At 44.7% G+C, this 20,573-nt stretch overlaps 1 protein-coding gene across 29 annotated transcripts in view; it reads left to right on the forward strand.

The window, feature by feature from the left end:
• Nucleotides 1–20,573, forward strand: part of tns1b (tensin 1b) — a 164,685-nt gene that overhangs the window by 78,693 nt on the left and 65,419 nt on the right. For 22 of the 29 annotated variants that reach the window (XM_081713112.1, XM_081713115.1, XM_081713102.1 and 19 more), the window contains one exon: nt 20,056–20,094. In XM_081713112.1, the coding sequence (XP_081569238.1) occupies nt 20,056–20,094 (39 nt within the window). Of the gene's footprint in view, nt 1–334; nt 485–6,832; nt 7,345–16,685; nt 16,761–20,055; nt 20,095–20,573 lie in introns of those variants that run through there. The other 7 variants (XM_081713111.1, XM_035534736.2, XM_027009701.3 and 4 more) reach the window with 5 other exon arrangements.

Raw genomic sequence — 20,573 nt, forward strand, 5'->3', positions numbered from 1 at the left:
ATGCAGTCAGAATGAAGCTTGCAGTCAAAGTGAAGCTTGCAAGGGAATTTAGGTAGGCAAACCAAAGCGCAAGTTAACCTATTGAAGAATGATAGAGTGAATGCTTATTTATTTCACTGTATCTGTGAAGATCCAGTCTTAAGTAGACTTGAATATGAATCATCTGTTCTTTACTCTAGGTTTTGTGTTCCTTAGCCCATGAGTTAGGGAGGGAGGGTGGAAACTGCTGGGCTTTAGGAGGGAAATGTGTTTGTGAAGTTTGGACGCTGACAGCAATGTGGGCTTTGAATGCTTGGAAGGAAGTGTGTGTGTGTGTGTGTGTGTGTGTGTGTGTGTGTGTGTGTGTGTTATGCATGGACATTCTGAGCAACACGCCCTCCTGTTGCGCCTCCTTACAGAGTATTGGTACAGAGGGTCAGTGGTGGTCTGTTGCATAAATTCGAAGAGCAGGATTCAGGACCAATCCATAACCAGACCCACAGAGGTAGTACTAAAATAATTTTTTTTAAAGCACTTAAGTATGCATCAGTGCGCTTTTGCTTTAGCATTTTGCCTTTTGTTGTGGTATTGCTGTGGTTGTACGATGCGATTTCCTTTGATGTATTTAGTGTTCACTAATTGTATCTTTCTTGATGACTCACATTCTAAGCTCGTTTAAAATTCCTTACACATGCATATGCAATTTGTAGCAGTTACTTTTATCCGGTTTGCCTGTGAGCCTGTTGACTGGTGTGCGTGAGCGCACGTGCACTTGCGTGTGTGCATTTGCGAGTGCGCGTGTGCAACGGCAGTGAGTCCTGGCTCGTTTGGGTACACGTTTCTTCACTGATTGTCTCTTCAGAAGTGGTGTGCAGGTTGTGCCCTTCTTCTCAGTACAGGAGAAGTTTCTGGGGAGAGGCAGGATGAGTCCATGCCCCTCCCCAGATACGGTTTGTCATTAGGGATGATTTAGTGCAGCGGCACTTTGCCAGTACACGGGCCGGTTCTGCCTGTGTTTCCCTGCGGTTTGCACGGCTGTTGTGGGAGCTGGTGGTGAGGGACAGCTGATGGCCAGAGAGGCCTTACTGCCTGAGAGGGAATTGAGAGTTAGGAGGGACCCCCACCCTGCTCTTTGGTTCTGCTCAGGTTTGCGTGTTCTCAGATAGCTTGCTCTTCCTGCCAACAATGGCTTCACACGGCCTCCCACCCCTTGGGGCGTGCCCACAGCTGTGCAGTGCACTCACAGCCATATCCTGTGACTAGGACACTGCTTTTGTGAGCTGCTTACAGACCAATTAGAGAAAGTAAACAGTATCTGAGGCTAACGAGATTGGCCTCATGCTTCCAGCTGCGAACCTTTGTTATCAGAACCAAATTGGTGAATAGAAATGTTGCTGGGCAGTAAAGGAACTGCTGAAATGACTTCAGTAAACATCCTCTGCCAGGGTCTGCTGCTGCAGTCTTGTGTGTCAAGGAAGGGCGGTTAAGATTTCCCACCAATTGTCATCCTCAACTTTAGGGATATGATGTGGAGAAGAGGCTCTTATGTAACACACTGAGCTCTGTCTAACATGGGCATAAATATCTTGTGTCAGTACACTTGAACGTTACGGTTATGTTATTGAATTAGAAGTCACAGGATGTATTATGTCATCTAAACATTGTCTGGTCACATAATAATGAACAACACAACAGGCATGTCACAAGATGGCTAGATTGGGTTTTTTTGTCTAAACAACTAAAGAAATAAAAAAAACAACCCCAAACTTTTGTACCCTACAACTGGCATCTGTTCTTTAAAAACTATAATTAATCTAATAAAAATAAAACTAGTAGTCTTATGTTCTCCAACCCAGAACGAATGACTTGATGTGGTTTAATGTGAATGTTTGTGAGTTGGTTTTGCAGAATCGAATATCTGAGCTTTGCCTCCTGGCCCATGTGAACTTTAGGTCCTCTGAATGCCTGTGAGGTGACAGTGTGGGTTTCAGTCTTCTGCGCAGTCCATCAACGCATGTAGGAAGGTCACAGGAGGTCAGGGGAGGGCAGGAGGGGCGTGTCCTGCTGTGAGCATGGCAACATGCAGGCCCCGAGCCCAGTGAGCTCCTGCTCAGCGGAGGATGGAGAAACAGTAGGGAGGGTGAAAGTAAATCTTCCCTGATTGCCCGGGTCACAGTGGGGCTGTTATTTGAGTAAAACAAGATCCGCTCCCCACATCCTGGGGAAAGGAAGACCTTAGATTCCAAAACGGAAGCAAGCAGGAGTCCATTTCTAAACTGGGACATGCCAGCATAGAAAAATAAGAGAGTGTAATTGCATGCACACACATGCTCACACACAAAAACAGAAGTCCATCTCTGATGATAAGCATAGGATCCCCTGATGGTGAATCACCTTCAGTGTCATGCTTTGCTGGGGCCAGGCCCTGTCACAGTAATCCAAACACTGTAACATTTACTTAGATGCTAGTTATTACAGCAACATAGAGTAGCCTTTGGAAAAACCAGGCTGGTAATGATTTTTGGTCACTTAGCATAAATAGGGAAAGAAGAGAAAGAAGAGATGAGAGAGAGAGAGAGAGAGAGAGAGAGAGAGAGAGAGAGAGAGAGAGAGAGAGAGAGAGGGAGAGAGAGGGTGAGGCAGAGATTTGAGTGAGTTTGTGGGAGGAGGCCTTCCTAGCACGTGTGCTGATGATAAGAGGTGATACTTGCTGATCAACAACACTTGCAGCTCAGCGGCTCATTTGTCCATGTAAAGTGCTTGTAGGTGGCCTGCAGGGCCTTAATCTGTCCTCAGCCGGGAGCAGAGGGTCCGTAGCTCTGGAGCAGAGGGGCACGCGGCCGACTTGTCAGGCTCTCCCCCGCCGAAGGGCACCGAGGCAGGCCCGCGAGGCGTGCCCGCGAGGCGTGCCCGCGAGGCGTGCCCGCGATCCGCTGCGGTCCGTGTTTCTTGCGCTCTTGAATCCAAGCACCACAGCCTTAGATACAGTGGAGACGGCAAATAGAAACGCCCAGACCTTTGGCAAACTGCAGAAATCAGCACACGGGGGAAAGAATACACGCTGCGGGCCAAGTGAGTAAGAGCAAGAGCCATCAGTCCCAGGAGTGAGCGGAGAGATGGACAGAGACAGATGCAGTGGCTTAAAGAGAAAAGGGGAAAAGTGTGAGGGAGAGAACAGAGGCAGTCAGCGCCAGTGACACAGCGTCTTACTGGAAGCACAGTGTAGGAAAAGTAGAGCAATGACCACGGGCCTTGTTTCGTGTGTGCTGGGTGGAGGTGATTGTGTTGCTGTTTGGAGATGCTCGGGTGTCTGAGCGCTTTCTTGCGTTGCTCGACAGCGCCGCTGATGGCCAGGCAGGTGGCGGTGTCTTTTTGGCGGGGATTCCCTTCACGTGGTCAGCATGCATGTTTTCTTAGGAGTCCTTCCTGCTCTGTCTGAAACCTTGTTTTTGAATGGAAAAGTAGAAGTTTAAATTTAATGGAGAATGTGTGTGATCTAATTTTTTGAATGCGGGTGCCTCCTTCGGGGATTTTGTGCACAGGTCGTCCTAAAATGGCACGCTTGGCTTTTTCTGCTGTATATTTGCTCATGTATGTGTTCTTTGCTCCTTATCAGTTGAGCCTTGTTGTCCAGGGGGAGGAGAAAAAGAATGGAGTGAAAGTTCTCGGATGTCAGAAGTGGATGAAAGGGCAGTGCTCTTGCGTCCTGTGCCGATCCGTCCACCAGCGGCGAAATCAGTCACCCCTTCCACCTCCGCCCGTCTCTCCGACTGTTCCCAACATGTGTCATCGTTTTGATCTCTGGGACGGTCCTGCTGTGCTCCCATGTGGCTGGTGTCAGGGGAGAGAGGGGAAGAGTCTCCGACTCAGCTCTCTCCCTTTTAATATTCCTCCCTCAGCATTTGCAAGGCCTCCACCCAGGGAGGACCGGCCCGTCTCAGTCCAGCTCCACACACCTGCTTGATTAGCAGCTCCGCTAATCAAAAACAATCCCTGCAGACTCTCTGGGCCGTTTGGCTAATCCGGCGCTCAGCAGCCCTTTCTGCATTCTGTGATCTCTAAAATGGGCTGGATTGGCTGGATTGGCTCGCTCTTGCGTAAATCCAGAACATTCCCTTTGCCTGTAATTATTTATCCTTCTGATTACTGGATTTCGGACAACGTCTGCAAGTGTCTACAGGAATATGATATGTGGACTTAGGATCCTCTGTGTAAGATGTGTGCATGTGTGCACATTGCATACACGTTACTGTGTTGCTTCAAGTGGTCAAGAGGTTTCTGTGGTGAGCCTTGACTCTGACTCTGGAACATTTAGAATAACACTGAACAGCTACTTTCACCATGAACCATAGGTGCACATTTACTTAAGACAGGTATACAGTAGCCCACTTGTGTGGAGCACTTAAACCATATCTGACATCTTCTATACAGCTTGACTAGCGATGACTGTGTTTGGAATTATGGTGTTACTGTAACACTCCATCTCTGTAGACTGAATGGAACATTCTGTAGGACTTCTGCACAGAAAGAGTGTGTGTTCTCCATATGCAACAAGACTGCGCAGCCTGTGTGATTCAGAACTTTGGTGTGTTCCCTCTCCGATGGGATTCTATTTGACCTGTGAACATCCCTTTGAGACAGGTACTCTTCTCTGCGCTCTCCCCGTCGAGGTTCTCGGAGAACAGGCGAGAGAACTGGCGGATGGGCTTTCTGTGCCTCTCCTTTCCCTGTGCCATGCTTAGTGTGCTGTTTACTTTTCCTCATGTATAGCTGTACACTATAGTCACCACCCTGAGGCTCCGTTATGGCCATAGCAGTGCTTATTACTGGCAGCACCTCTGGGATCATAAAACATAATAAAAGCCAGGACACAGGAACTATGTCAGACCCATAATACGCAGGCACCTTGCTGCAGAACAGTTCCTCACGGAGCGCTGCTCGGCACACACTACCAAATAGGGCTAAAAACAGGGTTGCGGGACAAAAGGTCCAAAATCGCGTTCACTTTGAGCTGTTGGTTAAGGTCTGGATTTTCCATTCCCAGAGCGAGGTGATGGGTAGCATTTACTTTTCTGTCTCATCCTCTATTTTTGCACTGCTTTTATAAAACTTGTCATTAATACTGGATGCAGTGTGTAGTACAATCTAAACATCTGGTAAGCACAACTGTTGGGAGACTCTTGGCAGACATCTCACTTTGAAGTCAACATCCTGTGTATAATTACTTTGATATAGCATTTTTTATTTTTTTTTCATTTACAGAGGTTCTTTCCTTTAGGTGGTGATTTCACATGCCTACCATCAAAATAGATGACTAAATGGGGCATGTAAAGCAATAGAAGGTTAAAATGAAAAGGCATTTAAGACCAGGATGATAGAACAGAATGTTCTTTTCATGTTGCCACTCTATTGGGGATATCCTTTAGTACCCACATTTCTGATCCAGCTCTTTCATTGGCCTCCTATCCAAGATCATATTCAAACTATTGGCACAACAGAACGTTTACTGGCTTTGTATGTCTTAGTCATTGTTACTGTTGCATGAAATAGAGACTCAAATAGAGGGTGATTTTGCTAAGATTCAGTGACTTCTGATTGGTATTTAAAAATCCTGTCATGGAATGCGACTGCCTGAATTGTTGTTGGTTCTTCTACAAGCCTCTTCTGGCTTCACTGCTTCAGAGGAGGGACAGAAGCATGTTCCAGGAGGAAGATTTCTTCCATGGGAGGGAGCTTTGAGTGTAATTTGAACGGAGCCCTCTGAAAGGACTCAACAGATTGCATTGTGTTAGGTGGAGACCCAGGCTCTTCAAAGAGCCTTCACAGCTCACTGAGAACTCTTAACTCCCCTTGATGGAGAACAGATAGTGTGGTCTAGGGTCTGCCATGGTGGTACTAATAGCGCTTACAACTTTCAATAAAAAAGTTACCTTCTGTTACCAGCAATGTAAAGAATATATGCTTTGGCTATATAGGCTGCTGTTCGCTTTTCATGATAAATGGTTGTGTTATAATTTAGTAAGTAAAGATAAAGTTGAGGTTGATTTTGTTTTACTGTCATAATTCATTATTTATTAGTAATGTTAGATGAAGACTTTTTTTATTTTACATTCTGCATGTAAAATAAAAAAGTGAAAGCTTTGAGTTCGCTGATATTTGTTTTCAAACTCTATGACTTGACTGACCATAAAATAATCATCATTAAAATCTTTTACATATACCTGTCAGTGTTAATGATAGCAGTACTTGTCAAATCACCAGCACTGGTGTTTCCTCCCCTCAGCTCTCAACAACCTGTTAGCTTAATTTATAACCTCACTAATGTTTCTCCAGTGTATTTGCTGGAGTACCATTCAAAGGTGTCGTCGCACTGCAGTAGAATCAGAAACTGAGATGTGATCACTGGTTGTAAATCTAAGATAATGACCGAGACTGGTTTACAGGGATTATGGTGGGTTTGTCTGATAGAGGGCGATTAGTGTTATGTAAAGAAGCTCCACAGTGTGTGAGCTCCTGCGATCCGGAGCCCACCGAGAGCCCACCGAGGTCCGTGCCATGTGGGCTGAGCGGCTTCTCCGCATGGCCTGCCTGGGAGCTTGTCAACTCATGTTTGAGTTGTAAGCTGAGAACTTGATAACAACAAGACGAGGGGAGGGTGAGGAGGGGAGGGTGAGGAGGGGAGGGAGAGGGGAAGGAGAGGTGGGGGGCTTTCGTCTGTCAAACTCAAGTCCAGCCCCCGTGGCTGCTCAGGAATTTTAGCTGTGTGCTTCTGGCCCCTGTTTTCCACTCCTCTCTGCTCGCATACATGAAAGAGAGAGAGGAGAGAGAGAGAGAGAGAGAGAGCGAGAGAAGAAAAAGAGAGTGTGTGTATCACAGAGACAGAGAGAGTGCTTAGAGAGCTCAAGAGGGAGAAAGTGCGTAAGCAAGCGTGTGTGAGAGAGGGAGGGTGCAGAAGAATAAGGAAAGGGGGAATAGCAATAGCCTGCAGCCAGACTTCCCACATTTCTGTGCAGTGTGCACACTGAGCTCTCGGGTGCTGCGCTCCCCTCTTCAGTCCATCAGTGCGAATATCTCTTAGGATCGTTTCTCTGGCGGGAACACGGAGCAGCAGTGGCTTTTTTTATTCCGGAGAGTCCGTAGGTAAACTTAGCGACATACACCTCCCTCCCTTGCTGGATTACCTTCCTGCGTTTCGGAGAGGTTCGTGGCTCACGCTAGGGACAACGAGTGGACAAGGCTGCCCTTGCAGCTGTCAGGAGAATGCGGCAGTAAAGTTGATCTGCTTGTACGCATATACTCACACACCCGGCGAGAGAGAGAGAGAGACGTGGTCCCGCTTTAAGGATGGCAACCGCTGTGTTTCAGGTAAGTAGAGGGGTTGTCTCTGCCCCCCCACACCACGTAGATACACATGGAATCCTAACCCTTCTTGCCCAGTGAGTTGGCCAGGCAGACCGTGGATGCTCAGGATGTTTTTTCTAAGGAAACGCGCTACACAGCCGGCATGGAAGTGTTCTCAGATGCCGTGTGTAAAGGAAAGGAGATTACAGGCTGTGAGGGTTTGTCTGCGTGTGTGTGTGTGTGTGGCCAGGATGGCTGATTTGCAGAGTACACGGGCGGGCTTGTCCTGATGTGGAGTGTAAAGCTGTGGACCACCGCTGCAACGCTGAAGGGCACAGAGCACTTGAGTGATTGGGTTATTCACTGCTTAGGGATTGTGGAATACATCTGTAGTGCTTCTGCCGGCCACAAGACAAATGAGTAAGCAGAACTGAAGGGTAACACTCCCTTGGGGAAACTCTCTTGTGTTCTGTCCTGGAGAAAATGCTTTACATATGTATGTCAGTTCTTTGTATTTATGTGAGTTATGTTAATAAGAAATAGTATGAATGTCTCTCCCACTTTACGATTTGCTTACATTGCTTACATTTAGCATTGATAACATACTTTTAAATTATTCAAACTTTAGCAAGATATTATTGGGCCAGTTTAGTCAAAGATATTGAAATGTCAGTCAGAGGGAGGTGTGTGTCCGTGTGTGTTGGGGAGGCGTGCACCTCGAGGCACTCCACCCGAGGTGGGGTGGAGATGCTGAGAGAGGTGTAGGTGTCAGCGTTGTTGTGAGAGTGAAAGTGAGAGTGGCATGGCAGTGCACTCAGGGCTGATTTGTGACTGCAGTGAGTGGCTTGTCTCCTGACTGCAGCCTTGTAGGCTTCTCTTCCTGTCCCTGCCTGACAGGATGACAAAGCTTCTGGAAAACTGAACAATAGGTCTGCCCCTGCGGCATTCTGGCTGTGTGCGTGCGTGTGTGTGTGTGTGTGTGTGTGTGTGTGTGTGTGTGTGTGTGAGAGAGAGAGAGAGAGAGAGAGAGAGAGAGAGAGAGAGAGTGACAGAAGGCTCAGCAAGGGTACTGTCCATGTGTCGTTCACACTCTTTGACACACAGACACACAAGATCCTCTAGCTGCTCACAGCAGTGCTCACCTCATGTGCTATAGGCTACATCACAGTGTAGGTCAAAGTGTCAAATGCCAGGATTGTCCAATATTGTTTTTTTATGTAACCATTAATAGGTGTGTCATGCAAGACTTTATCTGATAAACACGAAAAGCAACTTTTAGGAAGAATTCATTTTTTAGGAACACTTTATTTTTATCTCTGAAATTGAATAAATTGTAATTGTAAATGTCATTTACTGCTACATTCATGCAACTGAATGTAACTGTAAATATCTATGTAAACAACATCAAAAGAACTTCCAAGTTAATTTTTTCTACACTGCCTCAACACACAGTCTCAACACGACACACTGCACTGCTGCCTGGCTCTGCTACATCGATCCTGGATACGGCTTCCCTATCAGCCATCCCTGTGTCCTGAGCCACGGCACCAGACTACCCTCCCCTGGCCTTCTCCTGCCCCTTCCTGCCCCTCTCTTGCACTTCTTCTGCATACTCTGCGCTCAACCGTGGGAAAAAAACACATATTTGGTATTTCTGGCACGTTCAAAGATGCAATTTTGACTTATTTGGCTCAAATTGAGGGGAAAGAGGGTTAATGCTAGGCTGAACTCGGCAACCACATTTATCAAGAATCTTAAGCCAGAGCAGGGGGAAACGTCATTTTCTCATGAGTACATCCCTTAGAACAGACAGGCCTTTGGCTCCTCTACGTATACAGTATGTATGACAGCCATGCTGTTTCTGTTTGCACTAGATATTTTTCTCCATTTTTAGTCCCTGGTTAATCCTTCTTCATTCCTCACACCATTTCTCGAGGGCCTCTGAAGAGGTGAGAGAGCGAGTATGTGCTGCTTCAGCCCAGTGCTCACGTTCTGTTTGTGTGGGAATGGCTAGCGTCCATGGGCGGCTGGCCAGAGATGAGCCTGATTTGGGGTTTGCAGTGAGCGAGCGTGTTTAAGCGCCTGCCTCGTGCCCCTCCCAACATGTCCCAGCACATGCCTAGGTGAAACAGAAGATATCACCACACAGCCGCCTGGAAGGGAGGTCAGATTGAAAAAATGTGTGATGCGTGATACAACTAACTGTCTTTAAACTCTTATGTAATCTGTTTTCAAATTGCTGAGATGATGTAATCAATCGGGATTGATCAAATGAATGGGTAGCTGGTCTTTGACAACAGACTATAGAGCTTGACTTTTTGAGTGTCTGTCTTTCAGAGCCACACTGGTCATTAGCATCAAACAAATGGCAAACCCTTTCAGAGATAAAGTCTAGAAGCCGGATGTTTTCTTTTTCTTCCATTTTTTGCCTTTAACTCTACAGGCTGTCAAAGATGAGATGAAGAAGGTGCTCACATCCCTGAGAAACAGCGTGGTGTTGTGTGGCACATTGCCTTCTGGCTGTGACTGTGATTCAGGAGGGTTGGACCTTCCTGTAAAGAAAACAATGTGAGCACACACCTCCTAAGAGATAGAAAGCCAGAAGTGCATTTCTTTGTACTGGATCTTATGGAACTCCGATGATGAATGTATGCTTAAAAAAAATGAAAGTTCTTAAACCTTACGGATTGTTCTGTATCATGGGCGCTGCATGATGGTTCTGTGTAAGGGGCTGGGTGGATGAATCGGCATCTGTGGAGTCATTTTTACTCCTGCTTTATTTCCTTCAGGTTTTTGACACACACAAAAATAAGGCAAAAGTTCAAATTCAAAAGATAACATAAAAATTCTTACATTTATAGTGCAGCTGGCATTAGTAAAAAAGGACATTCACAAGTCATTCAAGGTTTATTGTAAATGTGATCGGTCGATGTGATGTGCTGCGTTGTTTATGTTTTTTAGAACCACTAGCTACATTCCACTAGAGATCTTTGCTCTTTTGATTACAGATGTACATCGTGATTGAACGGGAGCCATTTTATGATTTATGGAAAAGATTAGTGTTGTATGTGGATTCCATTCCTTAACACACATGTAGTTTTGATAAGAGCAGATGATTCTTATACCTCGAGTATTACTCAGCATTACCATCAGTGCTGCGAGCTGAAGAAATCCTGGTTCCTGACAATATTTTGTAGGGGATCAAAGACAATCTTAAAATTACCCCACCACCTTCTCTTGACACTTATGCACAGTTATGTCCTTATTACCTGGTCTGATCCTTCTCCAGATATGTCTGCTCCACATCTCTACTGCCTGTACTGTTCAAAGGGGCAGAGTTGTGTGTCCTCATTGAGCCATGCTGAGGAAATAGCTTCAAGATGAGATGTTCCCATTCCCCCAGCGATAAGTGGGGTGCAGTGAGAAGGGTCTGTGCCAGCTGACACGATCCAGAGGAGACAGCTGGAGTGTCTCGACGTCCAGTGGGTGGAGATGTGGTTCCCGTGGCGAGGCCACACTTTCACAAGGTCACAGTGAATTAGCGGGAGATATTGAGAGGTGAGAGGGTAGACAGAAGTTTCAGCCTTCTCCCAGTGGGGAGCAGGGGGAAAAAAAGTGTGTGCATATGCGTGTGTGAAACAGACGGCTCAGGCGGGATGCTGCCGGTGCTTCGTTCACACACTTTGACGCACAGACACATGAGATCCTCTGACCACTCACACCAGTGCTCACCTTGTGACCTACAGGTCACATCACAGAGTGTGGGCCACTGTAGGTCCAAGGGTCAAATGCCAGGATTGTCAAATGCTGGTTGTTTATGTCTCCTGAGCAGGGAAGAATGGAAACTTTCCTCATGAACATGTAGGAGTTAGGGTTTGATCTGCCCAGCCACTGTTCGGACTGACTGTTTATGGGTACAGTCGGGCTGATGGCACTGTGCAAAACTCGTCATTGATGCAAATTGATTAACATTATGAAATAAAGTGGAGAAATCCAAATGGCAAACATGAGCAGTGGTAAAGTGGAAACAGCTCTTGGAATAGAAATGAAGGTTTCATACCCATGGCTGAATAAACAAGGGTGCAGACAGTACTTCAGCACTTCATTAACTTCCATACCAGAGATTACCGGACAGATCCAGTAGAGATACAGCTTAATGCCATGACAAAATGCAACGTAGTGGAGCTTACGATTTGCATGAACTAGATATTCATGAATAGGGAGCTCTGCTTTTGACATGATTGGATAAGAAGGTTGCTCTGTAGAGGAATTACATCCTATTTGACATTTCGCCCTGCTCCAAATGCGAATAAGACATCTGGTGAATTAGGGCTGTAATGTATAGCCTTGGTAGTCTTGTCATCTATTGAGTTGTATAATGCTTTTCATACAGGATTGCAGTGTAATTTGGTCCCAGAGAGGGTGCAAATATATTACATATATATTACATAAATATATTACATATATATATATAGTATACATATTACATTTTTTAGGGCAAATGGATCCAGATCAACACTTTTGAGCTTCAGAAATATGACATGAGAACAGCTGGACAGGCTTGGCACCTTGTAGCTTCCTGGATTTTGGGGTGGGGGGAGGGGTGTGAGAGGAAGTCATTTAGGAAAAAATTAGTGAAAAGAAAACATCCTGAATTATATATTGGCCAATGTCACAATCAGGCAGCCAGTCCGTCTGGAAAGGTATGGCAGCCACAAGAGCATTCTTGATCTTTAAAAGCCTGCGCTGATAAGAAAAAAGGAGCCCATCAGTCATAAGAAACTGAATTGTCTTGTGGTTACAGCAAACTTTCTGTGGTTCCATATTAGGGCCAAGATCAGACCATGCCAGTGTCATGCAAATTAAGACTGATAATGTTATCATGTTTTTCTCTGGAGCATTAATAATGCAAATCAGAAGCATGCAACAGGTGCTTGTTATAAAAATCTATTCTCAGAATGCGTGCTTTTTTATTCAGCAGTGATTTAAACTTAAATCTACATTGGAGGGTTACTGGGTTGGGCACCAGTCCTCTACTATTGATCTGGTATTGATCCCGGCAATAGAGACAAAGCAGTAGCATGTCCTAATGGGAACATTAGGCTGTGCTTTTTAACAATGGCCAAATTTCATTCTTCAGGCATGCCTGAAGAATGCATCACTGAACAGGCCTAACAGAGCAGTGGTTGGAGCTAGATACACAAGGCATGGAGAAAAATGCCCTTTTCTGGTCTCCCATTTTCCTGCCTTTGGTGTTTCGGCTTGGTGATGAGTCAAGAATTGTTCCCAATAATTACCCAGCAGTGCCAGTCCAGCCACTCTGCCTGTGCTGTCATGTCTAATCAGGCACTGTTCACCATCCTCCCACCATGGTGAAGTGATGTCACCGTGGCCTTAAATGACCTCCTCCAGCAACCAGGGCCTTAACATGCGGTCTCCTGGCCACAAACTCTGAGAGAGGTTAAACAGATTGTGAGAATCTGTATCTTGTTACATCGATTCTGGCAGGCATGGTGAAATTGTGTTGCACTTTGATGATGGAATTTGGAACTCTTACATAGTTAAAGTTAAGCTTTGTTCACGTCCCGTAAACAGCTCGAGGCAGTCAATCTGTTTGATTCAGGCAATTAGACCTTCCATAGGTTCTTGAATGTCAGCCGCAGAGTGTTGTATAGCTGGGCAGATTTGCTGTTGTTTATCCACCCAGCTCAACCTGTCATCTCAGAGTGGTGAGCACATTTCTAAATGGCTTCCACATGGTTTGTGGGCACCTCCAATCAGAGCCAGTCATTCAGAGGCGATTAGGATGCGAGCAGCAAGGCAGCTTGGCTCTTGATGGCTCACCACATGGATTCTTGTTGCTGTCTCGCTCCCAGCTCACTGGACGTCACCCTGGTTTCGTTTGTGACTACTAAATAGGCTGCACTCTGTGTTGTTTTCCTTCTCATGTAGGCGATTTGCAGCCGTGTTTCACACAGGGTTTTCCCTCGCCTGCTGTCAGATATCTGTGGTAGAACTCATCACCACTCATCCTCAGTCCAGTGTGTCACTGATGCAAGTACAGTTACCATAGCTGGGTGTGAGATCAGATTGTTCAGCATAATAGAAAAAGCAAGTCTTCTGCCACCTTCTATATACTGTAAACCTATATACCATCTATGTACTGTTTTAACTTTCTGTTTTTTAAGTGGCTAATTTTGTGTATTTTACAATAGTTTTGAAAAGCATGACAACAACATTCTGTTGTCTGTGTGTTCACTGCCTGTGTCTATTCTTGATAGAGACGAGTTCTCCCTTTGTATGGTATCTGCTATACATTTCCTTCCATGAGCATGAGAGCCAGACTGGGGGATTGGGGGAGGTTAAAGCTCTTGTCTAACAATGTCTCAGGAGGCTTATGATGTATGGGACTGATCAACAACATGCAGTGTGGGTCTGTATTTACATATGATCTCAGAGCAGGCCTGCTGATTTAAGAGCAGATTCTATGCATGTTAGCTCTCACTTCCCACAAACAGGTCATAGATCAGCACTCCTATGGAGATTCCTTCTGAACAGCAGCTCAGTCTGTAGGCTCAGGCTCCTGTGGCTCCCTTCAGCTGTAGGACATGGGTTCTTCAGGATGTTTTAGGACTGGTGGCATGTGCAGTGCACAGCCCGATCCCATCACTGCTGAATGCAAAGAGAAATATTTCCCTGGGTACAGGAGTTGTGCTCTGGCAATCTTGGGGGTTATGGGAAGAGTTCTGCTCAACCACCACCCCCAACAAGCCACTGCCCCTGACCCACACGGTCTTAAACTCCATCAGTTGGAGCCCTTATCAGGTCCTGTCTCCCCATGGAATGTTTATAGAAAGCAGGCCCATTTCTGAGTTTTCAACACAGAGCTGTTGTTCACTTGTTTGCCTTTGCATTTGATTTATGGGCTGGGCAGTGAAATAAAGCCAGGAAGGCCAGAGTGCACTGATATACAGAAGCACCAAACTCTAAACTAAGCAAGCTGTTGTTCTAGCCAGAGCTATAAGGATCTTTACTCTCTCAGTAAACTTTGTTTTGCATGCTGTGTACTTGATATGGCAGATTAGATATATAAATAAGTACATTTCTGTTTTTCACATATCCATTTTTATCCACACTCTGTGCTGGTTATCTTCAGTGGAAACTTTGCAATAGTATATGATTTGCGTGTGTGTCTGTTATTCAGTGAGTAAAAACACATGATACAGAGAAAGGAACACATCCACCATGATGACCCTACTGAAGCAGAGATAATGCAGATAGCTCTTGTGGATGGTAGCAGAGTGCAAGCCCCCACCAGCCTGGGAGAGTTGTTTTCCTCCTGCAGCTCATAACTCGTCCAGTTCAGCAGGCTAAATGCCACTACCTGACAGTACTGGCCTGCCTCAACCTGTCACAGTTCCCAGTAAGCACATGTCCAAAGGTAGCATACCTATAATGGTAGAATGGTCATCAGGGTAGACTTCTGTGTGACTTAGATGAGCTTACTTGGTTAGAGTGTGAGAATGTGGCGTTCTATGTAAAGAAGCCAAGCGGTGAACAGGGTGTTTGACTTGTATATGAAGCAATCCCTCAGATTAGGTCCCCTTCTTATATTCACTTGCACTGTTTCAGAAAGGGATTGGGTTTCAGTAATTGCCCTCTGTTGCTCTTAAGTTCCCCCTCATGATTGCAGATTAACCTTTGCCTTGGCCCACATGTCCCTGCATTCTTTGTGTAGAAATGTCTGGGAAATGTGGCCTTTCCCCTGCTGAGAGTCATATCCTCTGCCTTTTTTGGTTGGTTTTCAACTGATCGAGACCAGTTGTCATTACCATAAAAAAGTGTACATGTGTAAATAACAGCAATGTTGAATATATTCATTTGGCACCAGAGGAATTTTACCTCAAGGTCTGCTTTTAGAAGAAAAAAAGCATTTTTTTTCTATGCGGAGAATTGAGGTGACCCCTAAAATGGAGGTCAGAAATAGCATTTGCTTTTTGTGTTATTCTTCCAGTGCTTCAGTTTTCATCAGCGTTAACAATTCAAATGGCCAGGGTGATATGTCAGGGTCATTGCCATCATAAACAGACATGCTATGTTATGTAAATAAAATGGCTGTCCATAATTCTCTCCATTACAGAAGCAGCAGGCCTCTGTGGTTTGTACAGGCCAGAAGCATCTGGAGAAGGCACTTCTGATGTCATGACTGTGATTGCCAGAGAAGCATAAACAGAGAAAGAGAGAGAAAGAGAAAGAATGAGAGAGATAGAAAAAGAGAGAGAGAGAGAGAGAGAGAGAGAGAGAGAGAGAGCGAGGGAGGGAGGGGGGGGGGAGGGAAGGGAACAGAAATCACTAAAACGGGCCGCACTTGAATGAATCCTGTCTCCCTTACCTTCTTCCTGCAGTTTATACACAATAAGCCAATTTGTTTGTCACCTCTGGCATGCTCCACTTTGCCTGTGTTGTGGGCAAGTGCTGTGTTAAGGGTTGTGGCAAAAAGATGTGATTTGACAGCTGGATGCTGTCAGCACAGTGTTTTAGCACCTGTGTGACAGACTCATGGATTAATTCACTCTGGACAAACAAGTGCTTACAGGAAGAAAACCAAACAAAATCCCTGTGTGTTTGTGCAAGTGAGCAGGCCTGAGATTGGAGTGGCCAAAGGTCTCAGATCCATTTGATTAATCTGGGGTGGGGTGGGGTGGTGGTGGTGGTGGTGGGGGGATGCAGTCAGGTCGGAACTGTCTGAGATGGCTGAGGCTGAAGTGGAGAACCCTGGGAGATAGGAGAGTGTGCTCCCCAGAGACCGAGGGCACCTGAGGAGGCTGCAGCGCTCCACATGACCCGCACTGTTCTCTCAGTGCACTGGATCTCAGTTTAATTAAGTTAACAAAAGCATGCTAGGAATGCAAAAACATAATTACCGCTTATTATGCTCTACTCATTTGTATACTTTGATAGTATCAAGACATGCATGCAGCCCTCTCTCTCTCTCTCTCTCTCTCTCTCTCTCTCTCTCACTCTCTCTCTCACTCTCTCTCTCTCTCTCTCTCTCCTGCAAAGAGAATGCAGAAGTTTTGTGTTGCACCACATGCCAGCCAGGAGGCTGGAACGTGATTTTTTTTCACAGTTTTTCCTTCTCTGCCACCCCCCCCCCCCAAAAAAAAACCCCCACCCAGCTGATTAGTTAACTCACAGACATGGAAGGAAAAGGTCCAAGTGCAGACCAAAGTAGCCCCTTTTATCAAAGGACTTTAGTGGGTGTTCGTGCCATACCAGTCGTCTAATTACATTTCATGTTGAACATTTTATTTCAACAATGAGTTATTTATTTTTTCTTTCTTTGTTTATTGTAGACTGGTGAGCAATTTGGGCATCTTAATGACTACAAAGGTCAACTTAACACAGAGGTCTGAATTTATGTGCCTTGTGGTTTCAAGGTATGCATTCCAAAGTTATTTAACATTGTTGTAGGTGTGAAGGCAATATATGACAGATTAAGGCATACCTTTTAGTAGTTCATGTGGACTGGAAAATCTGTCTGTTGTGAGCTCCTAAAATACTGTACATACATATGTAACTCAATAAGGAATCAGAACTGGGAGCAGACTAGTGGAAACATGTCGGCACTTTCATGGTGATCTCAGATCAGAAGAGTCTGATTAGCCCTTAGGCCACAGAAGCATAATTGAGATAATTTGGATTCAGAAGCCTCTGTGGTGTTCAGGACTGAGAGGCACATGAAGCAGCCTGCTAGGCCTCATAGTACAGTTATGCCTTTTGGTGAGAAAAAAATGACAGCATCAGATTTTCACAGTAGTGAGTCTTCCGAGTGCTACCATCCTTGCAGCTGCGTGTTCGCTGATTCTCTTTCACCGTGCTAACCATCTTTGTCCTCTTGTAAGAAATAGCCAACCCTCTTTTTCATACTGCCACAGAATAGTTCGTGGCTGCACAACTGCAGTGACCCTCACTGAGAATTCCTCTGGGCCCTGAACGGATGCTGAGGCAGAGAAGGTCAGCTGCTGGCTCTCAGCAAAGGAGCTCCATGGGAAAAACCAATTACCATGGCCCAGAATCTTAGCAATGTGTGTGGGTGCAACTGTTGCCACTCCCTGCACAATTCCTCCAGCTCAGTCTGTCAGCGCCCTTGTTGTTTTGACGCATGAGGGTCAGACAGGGTTAAAGGTTGCATGCTGATGGCTTGTAATATAAAGTATGATGATGCACTCATTCTCAATCTCATTCTTTTGCCCCCGTGTATGTTCGAATGGTTTTCAGCTCAGTAGATATCTGGACTCCTGGTGAACTGTTGATTTTTACTTTACAAAAAGGAGCATACATTCACCTCATTTGTGTGAAAGAAAAAACAGACAACAGAGAGTTTATCACATTATGTCCTAAAACGGACTGCCATCCATCATAGTGCAGCACCAGTATCTGATCTCTTTGATTAGAGTCTGGAAAATGTCAGCACAGTCGTGATTACGTGACAGCTACCCTTCAAAATAATCTTTCAGAGGTAAAAAAAAAAAAGGAAAAAAAAACTTGGTCTCAGGCTGAGACATTCCCAGCGTCTTCAGAATGCCTTAATAGGTCCAGATCCCAGGGCCACAACAAGGTGTTGGTTATGGGCTAAAGGTGGAGGAGCTGTCATCGAGCTGATCCTGAGGCCAGATCCGGGCCAGGTGATGGAATTTCAGGCCAGATAGGCTCCAGGTCGTCAGTTAAAGTCTCTGCATAGTATGAGTACTGGTTTGGGATAATTTTTTTTGCCTTCTCCATGGTGAAGAATAAAGTACTCCTGACTGAGAAGAGCTGATCCCAGATCAATGTTTGGTTGTACTCACAATGTACTCACAGAGTAAGTTGGGTGGACCTAGATAAATGAATGGCAAAGATTCCTGGCTGGAGGCAAGAGTTAAGGATATCTAATAACATAGTAGCGCATGCGTTCCATAAGGGTTCATAGCATACTGAGGAGGGCAATCAAAGCAGGATTTATGACATGAAAGTATAAAGTAAGACGAAATCAGTGCAGTGACAGACTGGTGAGAGATAAGGAGGAGTGAGTGGGCCGGATTGATCAGGATCAGATGTATGGAATATATTTTAACCAGAGGCAAAGCTTAGCATTTAAATCAGCATTTCATAATTCCCATGTAAAAGTTAACATTTCCCTCCACAGGAACCTGTCAAATACCAATGCTTCACCCACACCAGTTTTTCTTGTTGATAAGATTGGTTCAGTCATTATATTTATGGTTCATTTAGACATGCTGCTCCTTGTTCTGAAATCGAGCTGGAGATTTGAAGTATTTATGTGTTTCACACACCCACATCCTCAGCTGAAAAAACAACTTTTAGTAGGAAGTACTTTCAATCAAGCCAAAAACAAATCATTCTCAGAATATTTCTTGTGGCTCTGGTTAAGTTCAAAACATCCTGTTGATGTTCTAAAATGAACAGGGACCATAAAGCACATTAATCATGATTCAGAGAATGCAGCCATCAAATTAAAAAAAGGACCATTTAGAAAATGGCAGAATAATCCCATCACATCCCTTCTTTATGTATTTCTATATACTACCTCTCCCTCTACCAAAAAATAGAGTATTGTAGCCCATAAAGAAGGTATATAGAATATATTCATCCACATAGAAGAGCTGTTTATTGGGGGCCAAATAGTTGATCCATACAGTCGAGACTTTAACAGAAAGGTACTCAGTCATGAGAAATCGGCTCATCCCAAAATCAGGCCTCGGCGCCTCTGAAGTCCTTACAGAGACTGATTTATTGAGCACCCAAAAGGCAAATTCTCCACAAATTACATGTAGAAAGGCATTCCTGTAGTTTATATATTATTGTGTCAAAGCAAAGGCAGGGATCTGATTTAATCCAGACTATGGGAGATCCTTATTGACATCTGATTTTATCTGAATGTTATTTTGATGCTAAACTGGGAAGATTTTTTTCCATGTACAATAACATTAGTGAAATTCAGCACTAAAGCTGCATTTATTCATGCTCTCCATGTGATGCCATGACCCGAGCATCAGGGGTGATGCAAATGAGGTGAACAGGAGTGATTGCTCCTTTTTCACAGGTTGTTCCAAGCCAGCAGAAAGCTGTTAACCGGCTGCTCCGTTTGCAGAGAGTTCATTTTCCTATCCAGATCTGCTGTAAAGCAATTCATCTTAATGTTCTAATTATGGCGAGGGTTGTCCTCCTACATCCTGTTGGTGGAGCACAGTGGCTGTTTGCTTGTTGCAGCCACTGGTCATACTGGTCACCACAGTGGCTGGGCTCTAATCCCATTACTCTGGTCATCAACAAATCATGTATATCTGCACAGTGAGTCCTCTTTAAACATGACCAACTTCCTGATCTCATTTATAAAGCGGCAAACGAAAACCATACACAGCTTGAGTCTATGATGATTCAGTAAGCTTTATTCTACTTAAGGGTTATTGAAGGTAATTATAGCTTCTGTCCAGTGTGGTTAAAACTAGCAATTTATATTATATGAGAATTACTGTAAACAGTTGGATTTGCCAAAGTATTAATATGTCGCATGACTTACAAAGAAGAGCTCGGTTTCTGTCCTGTTGTGTAACATATCCTGCATTGATATGGGAGTTATAAGGTCATCATATCTCATTTATGGCTCAGTTTCTGAAGATTCTAGGAGACTGAAGATACTGGTACCTTAACACATTTTTCTTTGTGTTCTAGGTTTCTACATCCTGTGTCCCGGCTGCTAACTATGAACTGGTAAGTCTAGCTGTCAAATTTATGCTTCTGTTTTGGTTATTTTCTGTAAATCAGTTAGATAAAGGGGATTACCTGTTTTGACATTAACAAGAATCACTCCTATACATAGGAGTTGAAGAGTGAAATTTCAAAGATACAGGTCCAAGCAAGGCTAGAGAAGCCTGTGGGAATAGCAAAGAAATGATGCCATACAGATCTTTCCCTTTTTTGGTGTGAAGAGTGTTTTTATTCTCAGAAGGATTGTTCTCCCTGCATACTCTTTGGACATTTATTTTTACCCCTGGCACTGCAGTGTGTCCTCCCAGAACATTACCTTTTCTGCACTTTAATAACTCTCCTGCCGTTCTCTACATACTCAGGAAGACTGTAAACTTTAACACAAATCAGAGTTACCACAGCCAACAATTTTTGCCAGTTCTAGCTAGAGTTTGTAGAAAGCGTTTTGAACCTATCAGATCACAAGTATGCAGCAGTTTTAA

This window comes from Electrophorus electricus, chromosome 4 (genome assembly GCF_041902795.1).
Source record: "Electrophorus electricus isolate QZ-2024a chromosome 4, ASM4190279v1, whole genome shotgun sequence".
NCBI classification, from domain to species: Eukaryota; Metazoa; Chordata; class Actinopteri; order Gymnotiformes; family Gymnotidae; genus Electrophorus; species Electrophorus electricus.